This window comes from Balaenoptera musculus, chromosome 4 (genome assembly GCF_009873245.2).
Source record: "Balaenoptera musculus isolate JJ_BM4_2016_0621 chromosome 4, mBalMus1.pri.v3, whole genome shotgun sequence".
In the NCBI taxonomy this organism is placed as follows: domain Eukaryota; kingdom Metazoa; phylum Chordata; class Mammalia; order Artiodactyla; family Balaenopteridae; genus Balaenoptera; species Balaenoptera musculus.
In genome coordinates this window covers 73,726,656-73,749,679 of record NC_045788.1, presented here as the reverse complement: position 1 = coordinate 73,749,679, position 23,024 = coordinate 73,726,656, and the positions used below count along the sequence as shown (strand labels likewise).

Sequence of the window (23,024 nt, the reverse complement as noted above, 5' to 3'; positions counted from 1 at the left end):
ACAAATAAAAAGATAACTAAATGGGAGAAAACAATCTCATTTTGGGGAATCTATCTTGCACAAATAAAAGCACTACTACAAAAGTGTTATATTTATTATAGAAAATTATAATGGACATCAATTTTTTTTTCCCCATAACCTGTATCATTTTTTTCTGGCTTTTTCCTAGATTACTTCTACCACTGACCCTATGAATCTCTCATTCTCACCAAGAGAACAGAATATAAAGAGGCTATTTTTTCCCACCATTAGTTTATGAAGATTTTACACATTTATTCAAAGAATTATATGGTGAACACCTGTATACCCAGTAACCATTACTTAGATTCTACAATGAATACTTTTATTTGTTGTATTATATATCTATTCATCTACCCATGCCTTAGAAAGATTATTCTTAATTCCTTTTCTTTTTCCGTGGCAAGGCAATGTTTAAACACAGTGAACAAAGCCAACAAGAAAATAATCAGCTTTTACCTCATTAATAACTCCAATATCCTCTTCATCATTCACATTTCAAGATTAATGGTTTCTCCAAATAAATAGGTTAGGGCCAAATCTGACTCTTTCTATGTCTAACACCTGAATTTCTTATTACTGTATTATCTCCATTTATACTGTAAGATTTCCTGCTTTTGACGAATATCCCGAATGTAAGAAAGCACTGCAAATTATCAGCTTAACAATGGTTCTTGTGTGTAGGAATCTCTCTCCTCTTTACCTACATCACTACGTAGATGTTGCCTATCTCACTACTTATGTGTTTCCCATAAAGACCACAATTCTTAGGAAAGACCAGACTTCTCCCATACCACCAAACAAACACAATCTAGGAAGTAAAACATGTATTCCTACATTAGAATTGTTTCTTAACATATACTCTAAAAAAATGCTATGATGAATAAAGTACTATCTGTTTTAATATTTATTTACTTCTAGCTACCTAAATGGAGATCTTTGTGTGAGAATTAATTTTGTATTCTACATCCATATACCACTACTCTGATAAAGATATGGAAGAGTGTCAGCACCCCGAGAAGGTTTCCTTATGCCCCTTCTCAATCTGTTCAACTTGTATGGCATTTAATAGCCTGCGGCTTCAAGTAAAACTACTAATCTGTCTTTTATCGTTGACTGTTTTTAAACTCCATACAACTGAACTATGACTTTTTTTTTTTTTTTGGCTGCGTTGGGTCTTTGTTGCTGTGCACGGGCTTTCTCCAGTTGCGGCGAGCGGGGGCTACTCTTCATTGCGGTGCGCGGGCTTCTCATTGCGGTGGCTTCTCTTGTTGTGGAGCACGGGCTCTAGGTGCGCGGGCTTCAGTAGTTGTGGCACACGGGCTCAGTAGTTGTGGCTCACGGGCTTTAGAGCACAGGCTCAGTAGTTGTGGCACACTGGCTTAGTTGCTCTGCAGCATGAGGGATCTTCCCAGACCAGGGATCGAACCCATGTCCCCTGCATTGGCAGGCAGATTCTCAACCACTGCGCCACCAGGGAAGCCCGGCAGGTGGATTCTTAACCACCACGCCACCAGGGAAGTCCCTGGACTACAACTTCTTTTATTGAACCTTGTAACTGTGATAGTCATACACTTTATTGCATGCAGCAGTAATGTGTTCTTTTTAGTGCCTTGTAGTTTTTGGTTATAGGAATATATCACGATTTATTAATCCATTCTTCTATTGATGGACCTTTAGGTGGTTTCCATTTTTTGTTTATTAATAACAAAACTGCCATGAACATTCATTTACATGTCTTTTTGTGGACATGTGCTCTTAATTTAGAGATTTATTTTTTATATAAATGCATGCAAATGGTTATAGTTCTGTGACTGATATTCTATATAAAATTCTTGATAATTTTTTTTTTAGTAATTCTTGGTATTATTTCTTTTAGGCCCTGAACCTCTAGGTCACTGTTAATATGATGTGCTAAATAAAATACCAGTTAACATGTAAATATTGCCATGTACAGGCAATAATTATTAAAAAACCAAACTATAACCAACCCATATTTTCCCATGGCCTGACTCTTCTATAAAGTAATACAAGCTACAGAGTGGTGCAAAAGAGCTCTGCTTGGCAAAGGAGTCCTGCTCTTTGGATAAGTCACTTAAGTTTTCTCCATCTCAATTGTTTCATCTGTAAAATGAAAAGGTGAAGCTAAATGAACTTTTTTTTTTTTTCATTGGAGTATAATTGTTTTATAATGTTGTGTTAGTTTCTGCTGTACAACGAAGTGAATCAGCTATGTGTATACATATATCCCATCCCTCTTGGACCTCCCTCCCACCCTGCACCCCCATCCCATCCATCTAGGTCATCACAGAGCACTGAGCTGAGCTCCCTGTGCTATACAGCAGGTTCCCACTAGCTAGCTACTTTACACATGGTAGTGTATACATGTCAATCCTAATCTCCCAATTCATCCCACCCTTATATCCTATCTTGTTTTAATAAGATAGGACATACAATCTTCTTAGGCTAGCCATAAAGCCACTATTATTTATGGAACTTAACATGCTATGATTCCTCAGATTCTAGTCTTAGCACTCTCCTAAAAGAGAAGAACAAGAACAAAAAAAAAACAAATACCTATAGTTAAAAGGTGGGAGACCATCTGCAAATCTTGAAGTTAGAGGATTTCCATCTTTATCACGGTAGAATGCAAATAGCCCAGCAGAGAAACCCTGTAAGAAAAAGTTCAAAATGTCTTACAGTGAAAAAATATCAAATCTGATTATAGATATCACAACATGCCACTATCAAAAGAGAACACTGATACAACCACATAAAAGTGTCAGGCCAATACTTCTACAGGAACTTGTCATATACTGGAATTGGACTGAAATTAAGTGTTTCATATTATGAATTTTAAATTTCAATTACTTGAGATAATTCTAAGTGAGGAAACCAAAAGTAATAGTAACAGAGACATTCTTTGGTTGGTATAGACAATGCATTTATTTGTTTAAAGACGTGTTTATCATAGTTGGTCCTTTTCACATGAACTTACTAACAAACTCTACAATTGCAACCAGGTAATGTTACTATTAACAATTAACAATACAGTTTAGAGCAGGGGGGTGTGCTCGTAAGATCACTCATAAAAATTCCAAGTCTTTGATACCAAAGTCCATATTTAATATATATCTATATCTAAAATAAAAAAGACTATAAATGTGTGTTTATGTGGGGGGGTGTATACTTCGGAAAAAAGACTGGAAACATATATCGAAATGTTAGCTGTGGTTCTTTTGGTGGTAGAGTAATGTGTAAAATCATCTGTATTTCTAAAAGTTTTTTTACAATGTGAATTTGGTGTGTTTTTGGTTTTTTTTTCCTTTATAAATTTATTTATTTATTTATTTATTTATTGGCTGTGTTGGGTCTTCGTTTCTGTGCGTGGGCTTCCTCTAGTTGCGGCGAGCGGGGGCCACTCTTCATCACGGTGCGTGGGCCTCTCACTATTGCGGCCTCTCTTGTTGCGGAGCACAGGCTCCAGACGCGCAGGCTCAGCAATTGTGGCTCACAGGCCCAGTTGCTCCGCGGCATGTGGGATCTTCCCAGACCAGGGCTCGAATCCGTGTCCCCTGCATTGGCAGGCGGATTCTCAACCACTGCACCACCAGGGAAGCCCCAATTTGTGTGTTTATAATCACATTTTTAGACAGTATTTTTAAGAAGTCTTCTGTTTTAATAAGATAGTAGCTACTTCACATAAAGGTATTCAAATTCCCATTCTCTATCCCCTCTCCCAAATAAGATGAGAAAATGGGCCAAAAAAGAAAAATTACTGACATTTGATATCTCCTATTTCATTAGTGAGATTTCTTTTCTTACTTTCTTTCCTAACCTAATAACTAAAACAAAGTGCTTTTGTAACTACTAATTTAAGTATGTTTATACATTGAGACTATGCTATAGTTTATATCCAAATAACTAACAATCACAAATGATCACTTAATTAATCAATTTATTTGGCAAATGTCTTTGCTTACATAACCGTGGCCTGTGTCATTCAAGGCTTGCCAAAATGATTAATGGAATCCAGAGTATTCTTTTATTCCTACATTTCTTCTTTTTTAATCTCTGAAGATGCAAAGAACATTTAATGGAGTCAGGTAAGAAAATCTAAACAGTTTTTAATATACAATTCACTGAGGTTATATAAAGCTTAAAATAGTATGCTGTGCCTCATCTTTCATAATATTCTAAATACACATTTTTTTCCACAATATCAATTTGAAAATTTTTCTAAGCACTCACATTTCAGAAGGCTTATCTGGTATTGAAAGAATCAGGAATGACTGTATTGATAGCTAGAGCATATATAACTTTATAGGGAATAAGTGTACTTGTTAAACATTTAATTCTTACCATCCTCCAGGATGGTTTTTGAGACAAACTAATATTTTAAATTTCCTAGGTTTTTACAATTTTTTAAATAATTCAAATACACAAAAAAGTTTAAAAATCTAATAGAAACTTATGTATACTCTTTAAGAGGATTTAAGATATTAGTTTTGCCATATTTTCTTCAGACTTTTTTTTAAAGAATAAAACAACTGCAGAATAAATATCGTTAAAGGCCCATTACCTTCACCCTTTCTCTTCCCACTTTTCCCAGAGGTAATCACTACCTTAAAGTCAATGTACATAGTAACTCTCACACATGCTTTTATATTCAATGGTGTCTGACTTTAATTTGAGACTCCCTGATTGCTAAAGTAAATGTGAATATGTTCTCATATACTTCTTGGCCAATTGGACCTTTTCTTTTGTGACCTGCCTGTTCATAACCTAATTTACCTCATGTCTGGGACCTCTGCATTCATGTTCACTTATATACTGCACTTAAAACCTGCTGTTTTTTTCTGGTTCTCTCAACATCAAGTATCTATTGTTTTTGGAGCTTAAAGCTTAAAATGTTACTTAGAATGATGTTTGTCTTTCATCACAATAGCAGGTTTGACTTACTTTTTTAATAAAAGGAAAAGAGATGATTCATTTTAGAATCTCCTTACTTGAAGAACAGAAGTGCTATCTGGATACACTAGAGTTTCACTGAATTATCCAAGGTATTTGCTGATTTAAAGACTGAGGTCATACATAATAGCTCACGAAATAAGACGAATAAATGATAGCCACTAATTTTATTATACCTTACTATGTAGAGCATGGTGCTAAGCCATTTATGTTTCATCTTATTTAATCCTCAAGAAAAAAATCCATTGTAATATGTACTACTATCTTCATTTTATAGATGAAACAGAGGCTTACAAAGGCTAAATAATTTGTAATAGATCCCAAAGATTTTTAGCAGTAAAGCTAAGGAGATTCGCACCTAGATCTGCGTGATCCATTCTCTCCCTCTCTCTTTTTTTTAATAATGTACTCTATAGTGGGTGCTACCATTTTTTTTTAATTTTTGTTTTTTATAAGTTTATTTATTTATTTTTGGCTGCATTGGGTCTTCATTGCTGCATGGCGGCTTTCTCTAGTTGCGGTGAGCGGGGGCTACTCTTTGTTGTGGTGGGCAGGCTTCTCATTGCGGTGGCTTATCTTGTTGCGGAGCACCTGCTCTAGGCACGTGGGCTTCAGTAGTTGTGGCATGTGGGCTCAGTAGTTGTGGCTCGCGGGCTCTAGGGCACAGGCTCAGTAGTTGTGGTGCACAGGCTTAGTTGCTCCGTGGCATGTGGGATCTTCCCAGACCAGGGATTGAACCCGTGTCCCCTGCACTGGAAGGCAGATTCTTAACCACTGCACCATCAGGGAAGTCCCATTCTCTCTCTTAATCACTGCATTTTACTCCCATCTGTTTTCTAAACATATGAATGACATCAGGAGGACATTTCCTAGGTTTTAGGCAACTTTAATTCCCCAGACATACTGTAAAAGTTTACTACTTTGGACCAATTGGGGAAAAGCAAAGTTCTGAATCACTTAGTATATATAAAATTCAGAAAGTCTAAATAGACCAAGAAGACTTTTAGAAATGAGATCTCTGTAAGAGATAAGATCTATAATTAGCATATCAGCTACCATTTTAGATGAAAGTGAATTTTTTTTAATTACTAAGTTTTTTCTTAAGAAGCTTAATCATTTTTTCAGAACTCCTATTTGCCCAATAGATTTACTTGTTTAATTATTTTAGGTAGTATAACTCAACCGAGCCACTATCCTAATCATTAAAAATTGTCTACTGGCAGAGGCCTAATCAACTAGGTTTTACTGATCATAATCTAAGATGCCACGTAATCCTAAATTTTAACATATACATCAAAATGAGAGTATAATCAGAAAATCAAGGCATGAAGGAGAGAACAATAGTTAACAGCAAAATTTACCAGGGCATGAATAATCTCATGTTTCACTGTGGACAGCATCCCAACAAACTCCTGAGGCTGGGTAGAGATCATATTTGGACACAGGTTAGCATATCCTGCAATTGGCCTGTTAAAACAGACATTAAATGTTTAATTATATTCCAGGACAATATGTATTATACTTATTAACCTATATTTTTCTATCAAAAACTGATCAAGGTCAGAAAAATCTTTGTGAAATATCAAATGTCATTTTATAACATAACATCTAACTTTCACTATCTTTTACTTTCAAGACATATACCTGTGTTTTCCTATGACATGGCTAATCAACACCTGTTCCCACAAGAGGATAGAGTCAGTTAATTATACTTCAGTGTGAATTTGTAAAGTATGTCAATATGTACCAAAAAAGGGAGTGAACTAAAAAATTTAAATTATAACACTATTTTACTTGCAAAATTCATTTCTGACTTCAGCATTTCACTATATATATAGGCACAGGGACAGACAAGTAGGTAGAGAGGAAAAGTAGGTACAAAATAGGACAATAAGCAAATCATTCAGGTTGCTGCAAGTTGCTGAACCTTCTGATTTCCATTTCACTATCCCCTTTCTCCTGTCCCAATAATGCCTTCATTAACATAAAAAATTTGTTTTTAATTTATTTATTTTTGGCTGTGTTGGGTCTTTGTTGCTGTGCATGGGCTTTCTTCTAGTGTGGTGAGCGGGGGCTACTCTTCGCTTCGGTGCGCAGGCTTCCACTGTGGTGGCTTCTCTTGTTGCAGAGCACGGGCTCTAGGCGCGCGGGCTTCAGTAGTTGTGGCACACAGGCTCTAGAGCACAGGCTCAGTAGTTGTGGCGCATGGGTTTAGTCGCTCTGCGGCATGTGGGATCTTCCCGGACCAGGGCTTGAACCCATGTCCCCTGCATTGGCAGGCGGATTCTTAACCACTGCCACCAGGGAAGCCCAACATAAAGTTTTTTAGCTTCCTATTATCTTCTTTCATACAGTATTCTATACCTTTTAGAATCTACAGAATTCTATATCTCTTTCTGAGCCTAGAACTTGAGAGTCCAAGAGCTGACAAGGACCCACAGTAATTCAATCAGTTTTACCATGCACCCACCTGCCTTTCAAAAGCTGTGACAAACAGTAAGGAACCCCAAGGTATTTCTCCCAACACTACCTCAACATTTTACCATAGAAATACCACAAACCTCCCCAAATGGTGATGGCCTATTTACAGAGTAACATTTGCCTTATTTAGTTAAAAAAACATACAGTGTACTTTCTTCATACTTGAAAACAACAGACTTACACTTAGAAAAGTATGAGTATAATTCACTCACCAAAATATTGCCACGGTGACCTCTAAGATATAAAATAAACGTCACTATCAGGCTTAAACCCTGTCAGGGACTTCCTACTGCATTTAGAATGAAACAGCCCTGTCTACTTCTCCCTCCAATGCATCCCCTAAAGCTCTCATCCTCAAACACAGTTTCCACTGGAGTGGCTTCTAACAGCAACAGGTAGACACAGCATTTTCCTAACATAAGCTCTTTCTCCAGCTCTTTATTTGGCTGAAGCCTATCGATTTTCAGGTTATATCTAAAGTTTCACTTTTTCAAAGAGGCCTTTTTTGCCCAGTTGATCTAAATTATGTTTCCCCCTTTTGTTCTCTTTAATGTTGCAACACCCTGTCTTTTTCTACAAAGTATTTATCATATTTGAAGTCACATGTCTATTTGTATCAGTATTTAACTAATATCCGACTCCCTCTGTAATTTGTAAGTTCCATGAGACAGGTACACGTGTCTATTTTGTTCACCTAGTCTGCTGGCAACATATTAAGCGCTCAAATATTTATGGAATGAATTAACGCAATATAGCAGTTTTGAAGGAAAGTTTCACTTCTATCAAAAAGATTCAAAAAGAACAACTTAAGATATTGCTCTTCTAACATCACCATTCTCCTCATAAGAAGACAAAATCTTCCCCAGGTATGAGAATACATACATGAGTAGCTTCAGATTCACTGACACGAGGAACATTTATTCTTTCAGCTAGTCATTCATACCTAAAGTGAACCAAATGTTCAAGTGCCTTAAAGAAACATAATAGCAGTACAATGAAAGTGAGATGCATCTCTGGGCTATGGGATTCTCATCTATGTGATAACTCCTATGTTGGATTCTCTCCCAAAAGACAATTAGATACTTTAAGTACTTTCAGTATTATCAGATGCTGAAAGGAGTTGAACTAATCTAGGCCCATCTCAACATGGGATTTTATATCCCTCTCCCTACTTCCCCAGGGAAGCCATTCTGTTCCTAATACATAAGGTTCACTTTAACATGTCTTTTGTTTAAAAAAGTAATAAAAGCTCATTGGAAAAAGCTATATATCCAAACATATAGAAATGCATGAAGAAAAAAGTAAAAATTCCCTATTCTACAAACTGCCGCCACTAAATTCCACTATCACAGGTAACTGCTATCAACAATTGGGGTGCTTTATTTTTTAGAGTAACCAGCCATCCTGGTTTGCCTAGGACTGAGGGATTTCCCGGGATATGGGATTTTAGGGCTAAAACAAGGGTACTCCCGAGAAAACTGGGATAGCTGGTAATCCTAATTATTTTTGACTTTTACCTTAGCACATTCAAGTCCATACAGATTTTTAAAACAAGTATGAAATCATATTAGGTACACTGTTTTGCAATGTTCTTCTGACACTCAACAGTATATTAAAAATGAGATTGTGTGTGTGCACAACCCATATGGTTTAGGTCAAATTCAGATAAAGAACCATGATTTTGCAGCACTGCTATTATGAAGGCATATTTCTCAAAGACATCTACTTTAAGAAGTATCTCATTTTATCAAGTAACTTTAGCACTTCAAATGCCATATTTCCTTGATATTGAGACACCAGTAATTATAAAATATCATAAATTTAATGACAGCTTCTCAGGAAAAAAGGAACACTCTATTAAATACATATATTTTTTTACTAAACAATAGTACATATACATCTGCAAAACCATATAGCAGTTCCTTCTTCAGTAATATATTAAATATTTATTTGACTTGATGCATTCTCAACATTCAGAAGCTAAAGATTTTTGAGTTTATTTCATGGATCAACAATTACATAGTAACATGCTAACAGACTGCTTTCATAATCCATGATGCCGATTTTGACCTCCTTACCACCTTCAGTATTGACAGTATAATTCTGAAGCATATATTAGTGTTTCCTTTGTATTGGCTACTTGGTCCTACTAATAATTTCATTTTTTCCTTAAATTAATTAGATATCAATAGAAGTGAAACAGCTCTTTAAAGTCAGCTAGTATTTTGATAGGTAGATGAATGTTCAGGAACTCAGCAACGGTCCTTACATTCACTGGACCATTGAATGTGGTCACATTAACCCTCCTAGATTTGAGAATGTCACATACAAACCATACTGAGACATACTAGTTTCTACTGCCTTTAACTGATTTGTCTGGTGTGTGACAGGCAATCTTCTGTATACATAACGACTTTATTTCAAGGCTGCTTCACTGAGAAAAATTTTTTGAAATATTTTGTAAATAAAAAAGAGGACTCTTTTTTTTTTTTTTTTTTTGGCCAAGCGGCATGTGGGATCTTAGTCCAACCGGGGACTGAACTGGCTCCTCCTGCAGTGGAAGTGCGGAGACTTAACCACTGGACCGCCAGGGAAGTTCCAGGACTCTAAATTTTTTAGAGACAATTAAGCTAAGTGAAGGACATAATGATATGACAATTAGATGAAGAGTTATTTTGAACATCTTACAGTTTAGCACAGAAGTGCTAAAATTAAAGTTCAAATTGTTTCCTTAGAGAGGTGCCATCACTTTCAAAGAAAATTCTATTGACAGTAGACTTTTCCTTTGGAATTGGTACTTATATTACCATATGCATAGCAGTCGTATAACCTGGTTCCCCCACCACACCCCAATCCAGGCTGTATGCCATTTCTTACTGCTGGAGGTAATCTGGCAAATGCAAACTTCTTGTACTCTCAACACTTAGAATATGGTTTAAGAGTTCTTATTTTAGATCTTGGGAAATAAGTCTCAGGGGAAAGTTTACCTGTCCATTTTTGCTTCCTGCTGACAATAGGCTGCATAAGAGATGATGTTTTCATGGCTGCACCTCTCAGTGGCCAGAGCACCAACATAAAGAACAAAGTCTGCATCCCGGACTCCCTCTTGGTCTGGCACACCCACTGCTCCACAGGGCCACTTACCCCCACAGCAGACTCTGCATTGCTATGCCCATGGGGGACAACAACGGAAAAACAGACCAGAGATGAGGTTAGCTATCAGGACTTTTAATTTATAATTATATATAATTATATAATCCAGACTCTAAATATGTATGATTTAATTTTTATTTATTATCCTTCAGCTTTTATCAAAATCCATACCTCTCTCTACTCAATTCCTATCTCTAATTTTAAATTTATTTTATTAAAATTTATACTTTATATACTATAATCATAAATGTATAATATTAATTAAAAGAAACAATTGCTATTTATAAAGGGCATCCAACCAGGGTACAAAAAAGACAGCAATAGAAAAGGTTTTATTAAACTCTGAAACTAGGTGAAAATTACAAGGGACCTCCTTGTACACATTTTTTTTTAGCAATTTCCCATGAATCTATAGTTACTTCAAAACTAATTAATAAAAAACTTTATTTACTGGAAGTATTTTCCTATTATAAGTAATTCATGTATCTTGTTAAAAATTCAGATAATACAAAAGTATATAAGGTAAAAAGTTAAAGTCATCTTGTAATATTACCTTTGTTTCTAGTTTTCTAAGCAAACTTTGCCCTTTTAACATACGTTTTTTTAGAGAACTTCTTCTATCCAAGTTCCTAAACAATCATAATCTCCAAATTATATATAGGAAAATCAGTAAATGGTGTTTTTTTTAAGACGTAAGTGATGCTTGTAGAGAGAGAAAAGACAGAAATTCTCATTTCATTACATTGTTTACTCTTGTTTCTCTAATACATGTATTTATAATTTTAAAATTCAATTACTTTAATCTATTAATAGTTGATATTAAGAAAAGTTGTGATTTAATAGCATTCTTTCAAATGATCTCTCATTTATTAAAAAAAAAAAAAAATCAGGACCCCCAAGAGGATAAGTAGAAAGCAGAATTTGAAAAAGCCAAAAGAATAAAAACAAAAATACCTTAGAAAAAAAGCAAAGAAATGTGCCTTAAAATGTCTAGGAAATATCTCTAAATGTCTTAGGAAAAGAGATAAATATATAATTAACAAGTTGTTTTAATTTTTAAACATGTTCCCAAAACCCTCTATGCTTTCAAGAAATTTGATAAAAGAAATGGAAGCTGAGTAAGTTAGCTGTATTAGTGCCAATATACAGGGTTCTAAAAGCCTTTAGTGAGCTTCAAATACTCTGAGAAAAAAATTATAAAGTAAACTTCAACTATATGTTTAATTTTGCTTACAAAGTCAATGTTTAATAATGTATTCATTTTCTAAAAGTAATGAGAGAACACAGCTCAGTAGAGAAAAGCAGCTAAAGCAATAATCATATTTTCCAAAATATAGCTATAAATAAATTGGCTTTCTGGTTTATGCATTTAAAATTTTTATATTTTTTCTGATACAAATAATAGATGCTTAATATGAAAAATTAGAACATTACAAAAATGTATAAGTTACCAAATAAAAGCCCCCCATAATCCAACTCAATGAAAACCATTAAAATTTTAATGTCTCCAGATTTTTTAATATACATATACCTCCAGATTACGTCATAATTTTTTATGTGTGTATACACTTCTTATTTTTATTTTTTATGCTTTTATTTCAGCTTTATTGAAAGCTGAATAATTGATGATAATTTTTAATTTTTAAATGAAATAGACTAACTACCCATACTGATTTACAACTTTTTTTTTTCCATTTAAAAGCTTAACTATCTTTCCAAATCAGTATATAAAGATCTATTTCTTTTTTTTTTAATATTTGTGTATTTATTTTGGCTGCACCAGATCTTAGTTGTGGCATGCAGACTCTTAGTTGCGGCATGCATATGGGATCTAGTTCCCCAGCCAGGGATTGAACCTGGGCCCCCTGCATTGGGAGCACAGAGTCTTACCCGCTGGACCACCAGGGGAGTCCTTCTACTTCATTCTTTAACAGCTGTGTAGTGCTCCATTATGTGGTTATGCCATAACTTAACTAATATTAATATAGGCATATTTATAGTTTTGCAAAGAATATCCTTGAACATATATTACATAGTTATAAGTATTTTAAGGAATACATTTCCAGGTTGGGTTAAAGCATACACATTATTTTTATTTGAAGAGATAATGTTAAATTGCCCTTTAAAAATTCTGAGGTATATAGTTGCTAAAAGATGTTTTGGAGGGCAAAGATAAAGTCCTAAGCAGAAATGATTCAGCAGCCCCAGAGATTAATTGAGAAAAGAAAAAAATAATTAAATTCACTTGAAAACCAATGAAAGTATAAAATCAGCACACCTAACTGTGATTACTTTTGGTAGAGAATGAAGCTTTTGAACTTAAGTCTGTAAAATCTTCTTAGTGACAATCACAGATTGAAAATCTGTCATAAGTTTATCCTAAAGAATAAGAACATTGCTAACAGCAGGGTGAAATACCTGGAGGTGCTCCTCAGGCACTATAACGGGGCCACATTTTGTATGCTCTGCACATTCCTCAGTACAGCATCTATGGTGATCATTTTCCTTCCGTAGGTATTGGTATTGGTTTGTTGCACATTGTCTTCAGTTCATTTGTACATCAAAGTTTAATTACAAAAAAAAATAAAGATGAGTTCACAGCAGTTAAAACATTATAAAAAAACTAGTAGCTGCTATATTTAGTTCATTTATAATAGTTACTATTTTAGTTAGAAAAGTAGTCTAAGAAAGAATTTTGGTTCTGTGGCAAATCCTTCTGATCTGGGTTTTCAAACACTCAAATACTTCAAAAGCCAATACTGTACACATGAAGGAGGAAGGAAGGGGATATGGGAAAAAGGGTACAACTACACCCAAGGGAAAGATCCAGTGGGTCACCTCATAATGGAAAATCGGGGAAAGAATGATTACCCAACAGATGCTCTTTTATTCTTTTTAAATATCTTACAGTTTGGTCTCCAGGAACCAGCATAATAAAATACTGCAGCATAAATCTCACAATTTGCCATACTGACAGAATGAGGAGGGTAGAGTACTAAACAACTGAAGAAAATGACCTGTGTGTAATGTGACATACCTACTAAGTAATATGGTGCCCGCAGGTCTACGAACCTGAAAAGTCTTCTCTAAATAAGAAACAGCTTGTGGAAAAAGTTTGGTCTAAATAAAAGTTGGAAAAAAAAAACCAGTCAGAATTACAGCTAAAAGATAAACTATATTTAAAACAAGTAAGCATAGGATATTAACGACTAAGGGGAAAGAAGGAAAAAGCCTTATAATTCTGGAATATACGTACTAGTCAAAGGTTGTGTGACTAGGGCTGGGGAAAGACTGAGTCTAGGAGCAAAGGAATTTCCTCATTTTCTAGTTTAGTTTGGAGGAAATAACACCAGAAAGTTCCTTCCCTACCCCATTTAAATAGAATATTATAAAATATAAATTGCAACTATTAATCTTACTTTAAATTTGAGACTGATTTAGATTATTCCAACATGAAGGTAGTTTATGTTAAGAAAATCTTATATTTAGAAGATCTACTTTAGCCTCACCCATTTCTGTGGCCCATAATGAATTGGCTTAATGTGTGTGTGTGCCTCTGTAACAGTTAAAAAACTTATGAGGCTAGCACCTCTATAAATGACCTTGGCATTTCATACTATCAGGCCAATTAATCTTCAGGAGAATGAGCATTTCCACCAAGAGAATAGTGTTCTCAATGTTTTTAAAACATCGTCTTTTTCATCCTATCCTAAGCATGCTCTGCTCCCCTAAAACTTAAGAGGACAAGTAAAAAAATGAGAATGATTTAATATCAAATTATAAAATGAGAAGACTAACAATATCAAATATGAACAAAGTTTTAGTGAGTGCATCACAAAAACACCTTGGTGATAATGAGAAATACATTTACTACCAACACCTTTTATTCAGTCATTCACAAAATAGTCATGTGTAAGTTTTTCATTACTGAAGTAAAATTTACATACAATAAAATGCACCATTTTAAGTGTCCAATTCAAGCTATGAGTATTTATTACATACCTTTACAAGGTGTCTTTTCTCAGGGAGCAACCTGAAAATGATGACATAAAACATAAAGATTGCCATGCTGAGGGCAAACCACTGTCTCATTTTTGTTCAGAATACAACTGGCAGGAGTCCCAAGGAATGCATTGTGGAAGCATGCCATATCAGTCCCTCTAAATCTCAATGAGCATTTCAGAGTTGATCACATACTGTCTCATTCATTTGGGAAGTTAAAGACAAGGAAAGACATCAGCTACTCCCAATAGCTCTTCATAAACTACTACAGATTCATAATTTATCTCTTTTCTGGACATCCTCTTACTCTAAATTAAAAATTAGGTTATATCATCTCTCTGGTTAATAATTTTGTAAATGTTCTTATTATTGTACATATTAGTATTTTGTCTTATTGTTCCTCCAAGTACTTAAGTCCCTTCCAGGTCTGTTATTGACCACATAAGTAGATATACACTGGTGTGTTTAAATTATTCATGATGTATAGATTTAAATCATATCCCATGGCCTTCATCTTTCTAAACTAAAAAGCATATTTAGCTTAATTCCATTTTGAGGGTGCATTAGCATCTAGTTCCATTTATGGAACTCCAGGTAACAGATGAAAATATTTTCAATAGTTTTATTCTTAATAAAGACGACAAATAATGGTGTACTTACTCTTCAATACTTTTATCGTAGACAGTCTTGATTCTTAAATGTTCATTAACATCTCTCTTTACAACATGATTTGCCTTAAGATGGACCTTATTTATGACCTGAAAAAAAGGAACAGATTTGAAAAAAATGTATAGATTAGCTAATTGAGGTCCCAACTTAAAATCAGTAAACTAAATTTCAAGTGTAATACCCAGAAAAAATACAAGAACTAAATAAATTGAGAGACAGTTCATGCTCATGGATAGGAAGACTCAATATTATCAAGATGTCAGTTCTTCCCAACTTCATCTATAGATTCAATGCGATTCCAATCACAATCCCAGCAAGTTATGTTGTGCATATCAACAAACTAATTCCAAAGTTTATACAGATGGCAAAAGACCAAGAATAGCCAACAAAATGTTGAAGAAAAAAACAAAGTTGGAAGACTGACACTACCTGACTTCAAGATTTACTATAAAGTTACATTATCAAGACAGTGTGGTACTGGCAAAAGAAATAACAAATAGACCAATGGAACAGAACAGAGAGCCCAGAAATAGGCTCACATAAGTACATTCAACTGATCTTTGACAAAGGAAAAAAGGCAATACAATGGAACAAAGATGGTCTTTTCAACAAATGGTGCTGACACAACTGGATATTCACATGGGAAAAAAAAAATGAATCTGGAGACAGACCTTACATCTTTCAGAAAAATTAACTCGAAATGGATTATAGACCTAAAATGTAAAACACAAAACTATATAAAACCTTAGAAGATACCACAGAAGAAAAACCAGATGTCCTTGGATACAGTGATGACTTTTTAGATACAGCACTAAAGGTATGATCCATGAATGAAATAATTGATAATTTCAACTTTATTAAAATTAAAAACTTCTGCTCAATGAAGGTTAACATCAAGAAAATAAGAAGACAAGCCACAGACTGGGAGAAAATATTTGCAAAAGACAAATCTGATAAAGGACTATTATCCAAAATATACAAAGAACTCTTAAAACTCAACAGTAAGAAAATGAGAGACTTCCCTGGCGGTCCAGTGGTTAAGACTCTGCGCTTCCAATGCAGAGGGCCCAGGTTCGATCCCTTTTCGGGGAACTAAGATCCCACATGCCATGCCCAGCGCGGCCAAAAGAAAGAAAAAGAAAATGAACAACCCAAGTAAAACATGGGCCATAAACCTTAATAGACACCTCACCAAAGAAGGTATATGGATGGCAAGTAAACATACGAAGAGACGTTTCACATTATATGTCATCAGGGAAATGCAAATTAAAACAACAAGATATCACTATACACCTATTAGAATGGCCAAAATCTGGAACACATACGATACCAAATGCTGCCAAGGATGTGGAGCAACAGAACTCTCATTCATTGCTGGTGGGAATGCAAAATGTACAGCTACTTTGGAAGACAGTTTGGCAGTTTCTTACAAAACTAAACATACTTTTACCATAACCACCCAGCAATCATGCTCTTTGGTATTTACACAAATGAGTTAAAAACTTATTTCCAAACAAAAACCTGTTCATGATGTTTATAGCAGCTTTATTCATAATTGCTACAACTTAGAAGCAGCCAAGATGTTCTTCAAGAGGTGAGTGTATAAATAAACAGTGGTACATCCAGACAATGGAATATTATTCAGAGCTAAAAAGATGAGCTATTAAGCCAGGAAAAGCCATGGAGGAACCTTAAATGCATATCAGTAAGTGAAATAAGCCAATCTGAAAAGGTTACATACTATATGATTCCAACTATATGACATTCTGGAAAAGGCAAAACTATGGACACAGTAAAAAGATCAGTGTTTGCCATGGATGGAGGGGTGGGGGATTAATAGAGCACAGAGGATTTTGAGGGCAGTGGAACTACCCTGTATGATACTGTAATGATAGCTACATGTCTTTATACATTTGTCCAGACCCATAGAATGTACAACACGAAGAGTAAATCCTAATGTAAACTATGGACTTTGGGTGACTATGATATGTCAATATAGTTTCATCAATTATAACAAAAGTACCACTCTGGTTGGGGATGTTGATAATAGGGGAGTCTATGCATGTGAGGAGGAACAGAGTATTTGGGAAATCTCTGTACCTTCTTCACAATTTTGCAGTGAATCTAAAACTGCTTTTAAAAAATAGTCTTTAAGGGCTTCCCTGGTGGTGCAGTGGTTAAGAATCTGCCTGCCAATGCAGGGGACACAGGTTTGAGCCCTGGTCCGGGAAGATCCCACATGCCGCGGAGCAGCTAAGCCCGTGCGCCACAACTACTGAGCCTGCACTCCAGAGCCCGCAAGCCACAACTACTGAACTCACATGCCACAACTACTGAAGCCCATGTGCCTAGAGCCCATGCTCCACGACAAGAGAAGCCACCGCAATGAGAAGCCTGCGCACTTCAACGAAGAGTAGCCCCCACTCGCCACGACTAGAGAAAGCCCGCACGCAGCAACGAAGACCCAACACAGCCAAAATAAATAAATTAATTTAAAAAAATAGTCTTTAATTAAAAAAAAATGAAGATGAGAAGACAATGGAACAAATAGTTAAAGTGCTAAAAGAAAGATGTTCAATACTGAAGTCTATCTCCAATGAAACTACCCTTCAAAAATGAAGAGGAAATAAAGATATTTCAGATAAAACAAAAATTGAGAGAATTCATCACCAGCAGACCTCCACTACAGGAAACACTAATGGAAGTTCTTCATGGTAATGGAAATGACACTAGAGGGTAACTTGGATCTTGTCTCAGTTCAGGCTGCTATAACAGAATACCATAAACTGGGTGGCTAACAAACAACAGAAATTTACTTCTCACAGTTCTGGAGGTTGACAAGTCCAAGATCAAGGTGCCAGAAGACTGGGTGCCTGGTGAAGGCCCACTTCTTGTTTCTTAAGGCCATAGTCTGGTTGTACCCTCTGGCAGAAGGGGCAAGGAGCTCTTTCATAAGGGTATTAATCTCATTCATAAGGGTTCTGCCCTCATGACCTAATCATCTACCAAAGACCCCATCTCCTAACCATTATATTGAGAGTTAGGCTTTCAACATATGAATTTTGGGGAAACACAAACATTCAGTATATACAAGATCTGTAGGAAGGAATGTGGACAAGTGGAAATGATAGATAAGTAAATACAAAAGTCTATTGTGTAGAAAACAGTTAACATAGCAGGCCTAAGACTACTATCTTTAGAAAGACCTGCTTGCAAGTTTGACCTTTCACTGGTCCCAGAATTTGAATGGTAAACAGTCCCTACACTGATACAAAACTTCCCTAAGCAATAAGGCAGTCTCATTGTGCCCAAGCTGTTAATAGAAATAATACAGTTTATGCTGAACATCTGTTTACTTCTCAGAGTCAGGAATGTTAGTGACTGAAACTGTGCCTACATGACCAATCTCCAATAAAAACCCTGGACTCCTAGACTCAGACGAGCTTCCCTGTAGACAATTTGTGCTTGTTCTTACAAGTTACTGCTAAACGGATTAAGCATGTCCTATGTGACTCCACTAGGAGAGGACTCTTGGAAATGTCAACAAAAATTCAACTAACAATCAAGTTAAGAAGAGAAAAGTGTATTTAATTTGGGCCAAACTGAGGATTATAACCTGGGAGATAGACTCTCAGAAGTTCTGAGAACTGTTATGCCTGTTAGAAGTCAAAGGCACAGTCATATACATTCTCAAGACAAAGAATCATACATCAAAATGACATACTGATATTTTACATAAAGTTCACCAAAGATATGTAGTCCAGGTAAGCACGTACAAAGGCAAAGAGAACAGTAAGTCACTACGGCCCCCTACAGAGTTGGGAAAGAATGGTATTCTTTTAAGAAATTACATTGCTAGTGCCAGAAGAAAGGGAAAAAAATTGATCTTTACGGTCCAGCAGGCATTCCCATCTTTGAGGAGGTCTGTTTAATGTGTAATTCAGATGCACACAAGGAGGGAGGGAGGAGGCCCAAACGGACACAGAGACAGAACTTTATGTTTAAATTTTCTTGTCCTGCCTTAAAATACACATTTTATTTCATCAGAAGCTTGTGTCCGGTTTCCTTCAGTTTTTGCTCCAGGAGCCTTTTCTTTTCACTGATTGTGCTTGATATGTATCCTTTCACTGTAATAAATCTTAGCTGTGAGTACAACTAAATGCTGAGTCCTGTGAGTCCTTCCAGCAAATCACCAAACCTGGGGTGGTTTGGAGATGTTCAACAGAATTATACACATATTTCTTTTCTTCTTTTCATTTCTTTAGAGACATTAACTGTTTAAAACTAAAATTATAAAATTGCACTTGTGAGATTTATAATATATGTAGAGTTATTATATATTATGGTAATAGCAAACGGACAAGGAAATAGTGACACTATACTGTTGAAAAGTTCCCATATTTAACATGGCTATAAACTTTAAGTAGATGTCATAAATTCAAGATACATATTATAATCAATAGAGCAAACATTCAAAAATATATTGCATTTTATTGTTGGTTAATTACACCTCAATTTAAAAAGTAAAGCAATGAGATATAGCTAAAAAAGTAAACAAAGGAATTAAAATAGAATACTAAAAAACAGAAGGCACAGGCAGTCAAGTGAAACAAAGAAAAAAAATAGCTAAACTGCCAATCCAAACCCAACCATGTCAAAAATCACATTAAATGTAAACATTAAATGTAAAAGGACTGAACATTCTTGTTAGAAAGCAGAGACTGTCAGACTAGACAGAGCAAGATGCAACTATTTGCTATCTATAAGAAGCCCATTTTAACTATAAAGACACAGAAATTGAGAGTATAAGGATGGAAAACCACACATCATGTAAAGACTAATCAAAAGAAAGCCAGAGTGGCTATATTAGTATTAGACAAAGTATATTTCAAAACAAGGAGTATTAATTACCAGGAATAAAGAGAGGGCAGTATGTAACGCTAAATGGGTCAATTCACCAAAAAAAAACAATGTAAAATGTGTAAACACCTAACAGCAGAGCTGCAAAATACGTGAAGCAAAAACTAAAAACTGAAAGGAGAAATAAACAAATCCACAATTATAGCTGGTGACTTCAACATTCCTATCTCAGTAATCAACACAAGTAGACAGAAAATCAGTGAGGACATGGGAGACCTGAGCAGCACTACAACTAACTTGACCTAAATGACATTTATAGAACCACCTGCCCCAACATCAGCAGAATGTACATTCTTCTCAAGTACACACAGAACGTTAACCTGGTTAGATTTTTGGCTATAAAACATTTTTTACTATAAAACAATCCTTAAGTAATACAAAAAACTGAAATCATACAAAGGATGTTTGCTATCCATAACTAAATTAAACTAAAATGCAATTAGGGAAAGATAACTGGGAAATCTCCAAATATTAGAAAATCAAACAACATTTTTTTTTTTTGGTGCCGCACCACGAGGCCTTCGGGACCTTAGTTCCCGGACCAGGGATTCACTGTGCCCCCTGTAGTGAAAGCTCGGAGTCATAACCGCCAGGGAATTCCCGAACAACAAACTTTTAAATTATTCTTAGGTTGAAGATGAAGTCACAAAGGAGATCAGAAAATATTTTTAATTGAATGATAATAAGATTACAAGCAATTAATATTTGTGCGATGTAATTAGTGATTAGAAATTTATAACTTTAAATACTTATATTAGAAAAAATAATCTCAAACTAATGACCTAAGCTTCCACCTTAAGAAACTAGAAAATGAAGGGCAAATTAAACTCAAAGAAAGCAGAAGAAAGTAAATAATAAAGAACAGAAATCAATTAAATGGAAAACAGAAAAATGATAGAGAAAAATCAATGAAACCAAGAGGCGGTTCTTTGAGAAGATCAATACAATTGATATATCTCTAAGCAGACTAAGAGAGATGATACCAATAACTAATATCAAGAATGAAGCAGGGCATATCACTGTAGACTTTATAGACTGTGATACTGTGATTTATAATAAAATATATATATTTGGTCTTTGCCCCATTTTTGGAATTTCCTAAGACCTCTGGAATTTCCTAAATGATAAAAGTGATCAGGCGTCTTTTGTCATGTTAATGAGGTAACTTTTGGAAGCACCTAAGGGTGGAGACTGGTTACCAGTGGAGCCAAGCATGTGAATAGAAGATTGGAACTTCCCGTCCTTCCCACCCCCTCTAACCTCTGAGGAGAGGAGAGGGGCTGGAGATCAAGTTCAACCACCAATGCCCAATGATTTAATCAATTATATCTATGTAATGCCTACCTAAAACCCAAAAGGATGGGGTTTGGAGAGCTTCCAGGGTGGTGAACACGTGGAGATTCCGGGAGAGTGACATGCTCAGAAAGCACAGAAGCTCTGTGCCCTTTCTCCATATGTTGCCCTATACATCTCTTCCATCTGACTGTTCTTGAGCTACATCCTCTTATAATAAACCAGTAATCTAGTAAGTAAAAATTTTCTCTGAGCTCTGTGAACCTCTTTAACAAATTAATCAAAACCAAAGAGGGGGTTGTTGGAACTTCCGATAGCTGGTTGGTCAGAAGCACAGGTAACCACATGGACTTACATTGGATCAAATAGGGGAGAAGGGGCAATGCTGTAGGTCTGAACTCTTAACCTGTGTAATCTGATGCTATCTCTGGGTAGACAGTGTCAGAATTGACATGAATTGTGGGACACTCACCTGGTGTTGGAGAGTGGTTTGGTGATGTGTGGAAAACCCTTGACACATTAGAACTGGTAACTCAGAACCCTTTACAGACATTTAAAAGATCAAATGGGAACATTAAGAAAACTGTATTTCCATAAATTTGGCAACTCTGATGAAATGAAATTCTTTGAAAGATATGACTTACCGAAACACAATCAAGAAGAAATAGATAACCTGAATAGTCCAATATCTATTAAAGAAAATAAGTTCATAGTTTATAACACTCCAATAAAGAAAATTCCAGGCTGAGATACCTCCACTCATGAATTCTACTAAACATTTAAGGAAAAAACAATACTGCTTGTATACAAACTCTTTCTGAAAGTAGAAGAGGAAGAATTATTTCCCAATTCATTCTATAAGGTCAGCATTACCCTAATACCAATCCCAACAAAGCTACAGAAGGAAAAAAAACCAAGTACAAACCAATATCCTTAATGAATACATATGCAAAATCATCAAAAAAACACTAGCAAATGAAATCCAGCAAAATGTAAAAAGGGTAATACATCATGATCAAGTGGGGTTTTATCTCAGGGGGATGCAAGGCTAGTTCATCATTCAAAAAATCAATCAATGTAACTCACAATATCAACAGAACAACAACAAAAAAAGCTACATGATTATAACAATTGATGCAGAAAAGACATTTAATAAAATTCAGCACCCATTCATGACAAAAACTGTCAGCAGACTAGGAACAAAAAGTAACTTTCTTAACCTGATAAGGCACATCTACCAAAAATCTACAAACTAATACTTTTCTTTGCATTAAAATTTTTTATAGGGACTTCCCTGGTGGCACAGTGGTTAAGAATCTGCCTGACAATACAGGGGACACAGGTTCAATCCCTGGTCCAGGAAGATCCCACATGCCGTGGAGCAACTAACCCTGCATGCCACAACTACTGAAGCTCACGCGCTGCAACTACTGAACCCACGTGCCGCAACTACTGAAGCCCGCGTGCTCTAGGGCCCGTGTGCCACAACTACTGAAGCCCATGCGTCTACAGCCCAT

General features: G+C 35.5%; 1 protein-coding gene across 1 annotated transcript in view; it reads right to left on the bottom strand.

Annotated features, from left to right (window-relative positions):
- Positions 1 to 23,024, bottom strand: part of LOC118894005 (leishmanolysin-like peptidase) — a 45,533-nt gene that overhangs the window by 9,760 nt on the left and 12,749 nt on the right. The window contains 7 exon segments of the mRNA XM_036849674.1: positions 2,596 to 2,690; positions 6,351 to 6,456; positions 10,458 to 10,636; positions 13,042 to 13,165; positions 13,661 to 13,743; positions 14,626 to 14,656; positions 15,286 to 15,383. Of these exon segments, the coding sequence (XP_036705569.1) occupies positions 2,596 to 2,690; positions 6,351 to 6,456; positions 10,458 to 10,636; positions 13,042 to 13,165; positions 13,661 to 13,743; positions 14,626 to 14,656; positions 15,286 to 15,383 (716 nt within the window).